At 35.8% G+C, this 6,343-nt stretch overlaps 1 protein-coding gene and 1 non-coding gene across 2 annotated transcripts; both read left to right on the forward strand.

Annotated features, from left to right (window-relative positions):
• The first annotated feature begins 304 nt into the window (after positions 1 to 304).
• Positions 305 to 387, forward strand: Trnal-uaa (transfer RNA leucine (anticodon UAA)). Its single transcript has one exon. It is a non-coding gene; the product is annotated as a tRNA-Leu (tRNA).
• Positions 388 to 3,178: 2,791 nt separating this feature from the next.
• On the forward strand, positions 3,179 to 3,601 carry LOC127834114 (uncharacterized). Its single transcript, XM_052359727.1, has one exon. The coding sequence runs from the start codon at positions 3,179 to 3,181 to the stop codon at positions 3,599 to 3,601; it is 423 nt and encodes a 140-aa protein (XP_052215687.1).
• The last annotated feature ends 2,742 nt before the right edge of the window (positions 3,602 to 6,343 follow it).

Here is a 6,343-nt window from a genome sequence, read left to right on the forward strand (position 1 = left end):
ATCCATTAACATCTATCATTAGATTGAGTGTGCGTCTATCTACTCAAATATATCTGGTACATATAGAAGGGCTGATTTGTGAGTTATGTCGAAGTTTAATTTAAGACGCATTTATTTACATAGCTATCATACACACATGCCATGTTGTTGTTCGGGATTTTTGTCTGTGTCTGACCCATCCGGTAAATGTCAGGGGCAGGTAATACCCAGTGAGTACCAACCGTAGTACAAGCACTGATTATTTAACGATACAATGAAGGAGTATACAACTATTGATGTCATATACAGTAATTATTCACATAAAAGTACGGTGGCCGAGTGGGTAAGGCGTTGGACTTAAGTTCCAATGGACGAATGTCCGCATGGGTTCAAACTACATCCGTACTAATAAAGTTTGTTGAGTCTAAAAGTGAGATAAAGCAAAAACAAATAAGAAGGTAGGTTGTTATTACTTACAAACTTTAAAATAGTTATATTGTGTTGCCTTTTGTCCACACTTAATCAGATTGTTTTCGAAGCCATTTTTAGACTTCAAAGTCATTTTATTTTTGACAAATGTATGTGGTTTTTAATCACGATTTTATAACAAAATCATCTGCAAGGTTATTATAATATATTTATGTAATACAAGGATTTACTGTAGTTGATATTTTAAAAAATGATACAGAATAGAATCGGACAGAAATTTGTACGAATTATATCTTATTATTTATATTTTGTTGAAATTTAAACAATCATCATTTACGTTATACGTGTATGTTTTTTAACCAAACCATAGAGATAGAAAAAACGTATCTTTCCTGTTCTAGCTGAACAACGTTCATTTCAAGTTACAGCGTGTTTTGATGCGTGGTGCGTTATTGTACAAACGAATTTTCCAGGAACTTACAATATCCGATCATGTTTTTATTAACTTGTTTCACCGCTTAACATATAATGACCTTTGTGGCATAACATAAAAAAACGCTACGCTGAATTTCTTTAATTCCCGAACTGGGTGGAAGTTATAATGGAAAATTGTCACTCTGAATGCCATTATTTCTGTAAACGTGTGATACACGTAACGAATAAACATTGTTTCCAACTAAGGCGTATTTTAAACGTACACTTATTGCTTAAATGTTAATGCGAGCGAGCTTATTTTGCGGAAACATAGAGATAGATCGCTCTGTATTTAATCAGAACCTTTTGTGGTTCGTCTTTTTTGAGTAGGGTAACTGTCAGGTCTGTTTTCAAGATGGTCTTTAGTTGTTAGGCAGAGCTTTGATTTATTTCTGGACTTCTGCAAACTTGTTTTCGTTGCTAAGATCGCTGTAAATCTCCACTGTTTTTGTTGTCATTAAGATCGTTGCAATGGAAGTGTCTACATCTCGCTTCTGGTTTTCGTAGATTTCTGACAAAGAGTACATAGTTTTGAAGTGCAAATTCCAGCCGCTTAGTGTGTCATCTGTTTCGTTACCCACTGACATCTAAGTTTTAAATGGTACCGTTGTCTTTTCTTGGTTTGTAATTCTATTTGACAATTTTCCAAAAGGGTTGCTTGTTGATTTCTGACAGTTCGCAATTACGTTCGAACTCTTTCTGGTCGTTAATAGGGGCGGCGTCCTGAATGCCTATACAATTCTCCTTTAGGAGTGTATTGAGCGCGATTTCCGATATGTTGTTGCGTTTCACAGTACTGAGTACTTAATGATGCGAAGCAGCTCGTTCGTTAATTGTGGTGAGATTCGTTTAGTACATCAACTAATAAGGTTCTAGAGGGGGTTGAAATTCCTACTGGGACGCAGGTTTTAGCGTCTATGGATATGCGGTTTACTTACGTTCTATAGGCATCATTGACGTCCAGCGGTTTTGCGTGTATGAGGTGAGTTATTGTTCTTATAAAGGCTGGTATTTTGGTCGGCTTGGTCCACTCGTATGTCACTTAATGAAGTGCTTGTGATAGGCACGTTTGATTTGTAATTCCATCTAGGAAGGTATCGATGACAACCGTAAAGTGGCGCCACAGCTACTGGTGTGCTTTGATGAGTGTTCGTCGACTTGTTTGTGGCCGATACGCGATGGGTTTGTGTCCTTGAACTTATGAAACGAAAATGGTGCCCCGCTGCACATTGTAGTTTCTAACGTTTTAGTAACCGAACACGATTTTTATAGCTTTTGAATATAGCGGTGAATTGCACATGTGGTAATGCCGTGTCGAGCAAAGCTGGCATTGCAATCACCTATGACTAATGTTCGATACTTTTTTCACATAGCCCGTGTATTTGTTTTATTGACTTTGATTTTGACCCAGCTAGTCCCAGATAAAATCCAGCGCTTTAATTACATGTCAACTACCTGCACCCAAGAATTTCGCCCAATATCTTCATCCAAACGCTATTTATTGCTTATATTTTTAGTGGATGTAAAACTGACCTTTATTCAACTGGCACCAACTGAGATACCAATCAGAGCCTTCATATAACTAGTTTATAGCCACAATGCAATTCAATACCTCCATCAAAATGCAAGTTATTCACGTGAAATCTTATTTTCTAATTTAAGTAGCACATTCATTGACGTCGGTCTAAATGATCCCAAATGCAAGTCCAAGCTGGGTCTTTCTGTAAGCTATTCGAAAACACAATTTCAGTGCAATACCTTCACTCAAACTGAAGCTTTTGAACGAATGCGATTTGTTTCAGTAAAGGTGATCTTGATAATAACGCGAAAAAATCAAAAACAATATGTAGCTATGTCTGCTTTAAAGTTTCATCAAGATTGTTCAATACAAACTTAAGTTATTTACAAAGAATTACCAACGACTTGACCTCGACCCTAATGGTCCCAAAATATATCAAGCTAGGTAATTAAGTAAGCTTCTAACGCAATAAATGTCAATGAAATTTCTCCACCCAAACTAAAGTTATTGAGCGGAAACTGTTATAAGAATAAAATATTGAACTGTAAGTAATAGAAATTTAAATTTAAACGAAAACCCCCAAATATAATCCTGGCCCCGATTTCTCGAAAATTCTTAAGTCAAATTATTTAAGTTAAGCTGGTAAAAACAAGCTTAAGTTGATCGCTTAAATTAATTCGATTTCTCGAACAAATTTACGGGATTAACTTATTAGCTTAAGTACGTAATTTTAAACCAAGTACTTAGCAGGCTTAGGTCTGTTATTGCGGCTTAAATATGGCGGAGATACGGCGTCGAATTCGTCAGTTGCGAAGAGTTGTCAGGATAGAGAGAGTGTTTCAAGATAGGTTGAATCCGCTTGAAGTCCTGTCGGACGAAGAGATTCTTCGGCGGTATCGCTTCCGTAGTAGAACAGTAATGGACATTGTGGAAGTGCTGTTCCCCTTCTTAGACAGGCCGACGAAGCGCTCGTCACCTCTCCCACCACTTTTGAGCGTCTTAGTAACGCTTTATTTCTTGGCCTCGGGAGCCCACTACGTGGTGATAGGGGACGTTCATGGAGTTTCGGCGCCCTCTATATGCAGATCCGTCAATTGCGTTGTGAAACTGCTGGCGCGAATGGGCGTGCATCGGATAAAATTTCCAAGATTACTTGGCGACACAAAGGCCAAGTTTTATTCCATTGCAGGTATATTATGATAGCTATCATTCTTTTCCTACTTAAAATTTTCTGCATAAAATATTGGTGATTTTTAACCTTCATTTTACTCGATATACGGCTTAGTTATGAATATACTGAATACACCCATTAATGTTACATGGAATGCTCCGTATACTGAATTTGGGACAGTTCATTTTACAAATGTTAGTTCGTTCATAACTTAAAATTAGCGCGTATGTTATTCAATAGTATTAACATTTGATAACTATTAATGCATTACAAAATGAATTGTGTTGATAATACGATTAACAAAACTGATATGTTAAAAAAAAAACTAATTACACATTCTCATGACATGCTGTGTAAACCGAAATAGTGACATCAACCAATGAAATTGGACCGTGTGCAAAAGCGCGTCATCACCCGCGAACGACCATTTCATTTTAACGGTTCAGAAGTGTGAGACGTTCATTTAAAATTGGAAACTATGAAAAATTCAAGGCATGGATGTTTTAGATGGATTACAGTGCTATAGTAGATTTATATGCTTGAAATAATAGTGGTGATTTTGACAAATGAGCTAACATTGGTGAAGATTTCAATATGCACTGGGACATATAGATTAACATGTCTCCATTTGCAATTGGTAACTGGATGAAATTTTCTATTATGATTCATAAATGGTGAACTCAAAACCGAATGATGACATTCAATCCTAGTTAACCCATTTATGCTTAGTGGACTATCTCATCATTCTAAATTGGATCAATTTATTTCCAAAATTAGAGATATCTATTAAATTTATTTCTATATATAGAATATATTCTTACATAAATTATTTTAAGCAAACAGCGCAGACCAAGATGAGACGCCGCATCATGCGGCGTCTCATCTGGGTCTACGCTGTTTGCCAATGCCTTTTTTTCTAGACGCCAGGCATCAATGGGTTAACATGACCAAAACTGGAACTTTTACTTGAAATATAGAAACAGTAATGTAAGTGGGATGCCGTAAATGGATGAACATATTGAATTTACCACATGGATCGTTTTACACACTTAACATGTAGTCTATTCAATTTCTTTAGTGGGGCAATTTGAAATTCGTTTCAATTATGTAAGTGCCTAAAGCAGCTTTGTACTCGTTCATGTACATGTTTCATTGAATGAAATGCGTACGTTGTCGTTTGTATAAAGCTTTGGGGAATTACATATTTGACTTCATTATGGATACAGTAGTTTCTTAAGGAATGGACATAAACAGGATGAAAGGTAAGTCATTTCTAGTCTTTTATGTTGAATATTTGTTAACCGAGAACGGTGTGTTATGCGATAATTATAATGTGCTTCGCATGCAATTGGTCTTGTACACCAGTAACTATGATAATATCTGCACAATGCATTTTATTTCACTTTTTAATAACCTCGTTTGAAATGGATTTCACTTAGACGAAATGCGTACTGTATTGTGTCGCTTATATTGTAAAAAGCACCTTACTTACCACTGTTCTTAGAGTTCTTAAACATCGTTTTGATCTCCTCCACGCCCCGATTTTCTGGGCATACGCCTGACCTGTAATTTTTATATTTTAAATTTGTATCAGCGTATATACGAATGAGCAACTTAGCATGAATAAAATCATTTCTTTTTTGCGAACATTGAATGATTTGTTCCGCATGTAAAAAATCGTAGTTGTTTATAAATTTGTTAAGAAAAAAGAAATTAAAAGAATACTATTGTAGATCTCGTTTTACAAATTACTGAAAATAAACCTCATTTATTATAGACAATAACTATTTAGTATTATTACACAATATACATAACTTTTGCAAAAATCAGAAAATTTACAGGGCGATTTTCTCCCAGCATAGCTTCTTCTTCAGCTTGCCTTGATTTGCCCCTTGAAATCGCTCAAAAATCTCTTCCTGGGATTTGATCAGTTCTAAGGCAAAGGCCTTTTCTAACTTGGACAAATTTTGACAGCGTTTCTTGGTTTTTTCTTCGGCCATTTTGTTTTGTTTGTAAACAGACGACTTTCGGAAGAGTACCGATTGTACCCAAAACTATCGGCAAGATAATCGCATAAAAATCGCTTAGCTAAACTCTTCGCTCAACTCGTTTAAGAAATCGCTTTAAGTTGCAGTACTTAGCTTAACCACTAAATGGGGTTTAAGTCTTAATTTAATCTTTATAACTTAAGAATTTTCGAGAAATCGGGGCCTTATCTCGGTCTCTATGGAAGCTTGCCATAGTCAATGCGCCATCCAGGGTCGATGCAAAATACAGATATTGGCCGGAAACCATCTGCTTGACGACGCCTGCCAAAACCAACGCCCGGCCTCCGTAACCAAATATAATAACCAGGATTTTCAACTTAATTGAATACGTGATAACAAAGGCATACACATTTGTTCATTATTAACGTAATACTTTTGTAATTAAAAGACAAATTATTGAAATTTAAAAACATACTTCAATTGAAAATGTTTAATGTAAAAAAAACATAGGTAAGCTGATGTATTGTTTTGGTACGAAATGAACATTCAGTCTAAGTCGACAGATCAAATATATCGTGGTGCCATATCTTCCATGATTTCAGATGGCGTGTCCAAGCATGGCATGTACTAAAATTAACACTCATAACTGCCTTCTACGTTGATATGTTTGATATAATTTACAACAAACTATACAATCAGTACATCGTGGTTTTAACAGTAATGGGCTATCTATAAATATGTGTGTGTGTTTGACAAAAGTATAATCTTAACTGTTGCAAAACC

Source organism: Dreissena polymorpha, chromosome 6 (assembly GCF_020536995.1).
Source record: "Dreissena polymorpha isolate Duluth1 chromosome 6, UMN_Dpol_1.0, whole genome shotgun sequence".
Taxonomy (NCBI): Eukaryota; Metazoa; Mollusca; class Bivalvia; order Myida; family Dreissenidae; genus Dreissena; species Dreissena polymorpha.

Coding starts and splice junctions, on each gene's coding strand:
- LOC127834114 (XM_052359727.1), top strand. CDS start 3,179: ATGGCGGAGATACGGCGTCGAATTCGTCAGTTGCGAAGAGTTGTCAGG.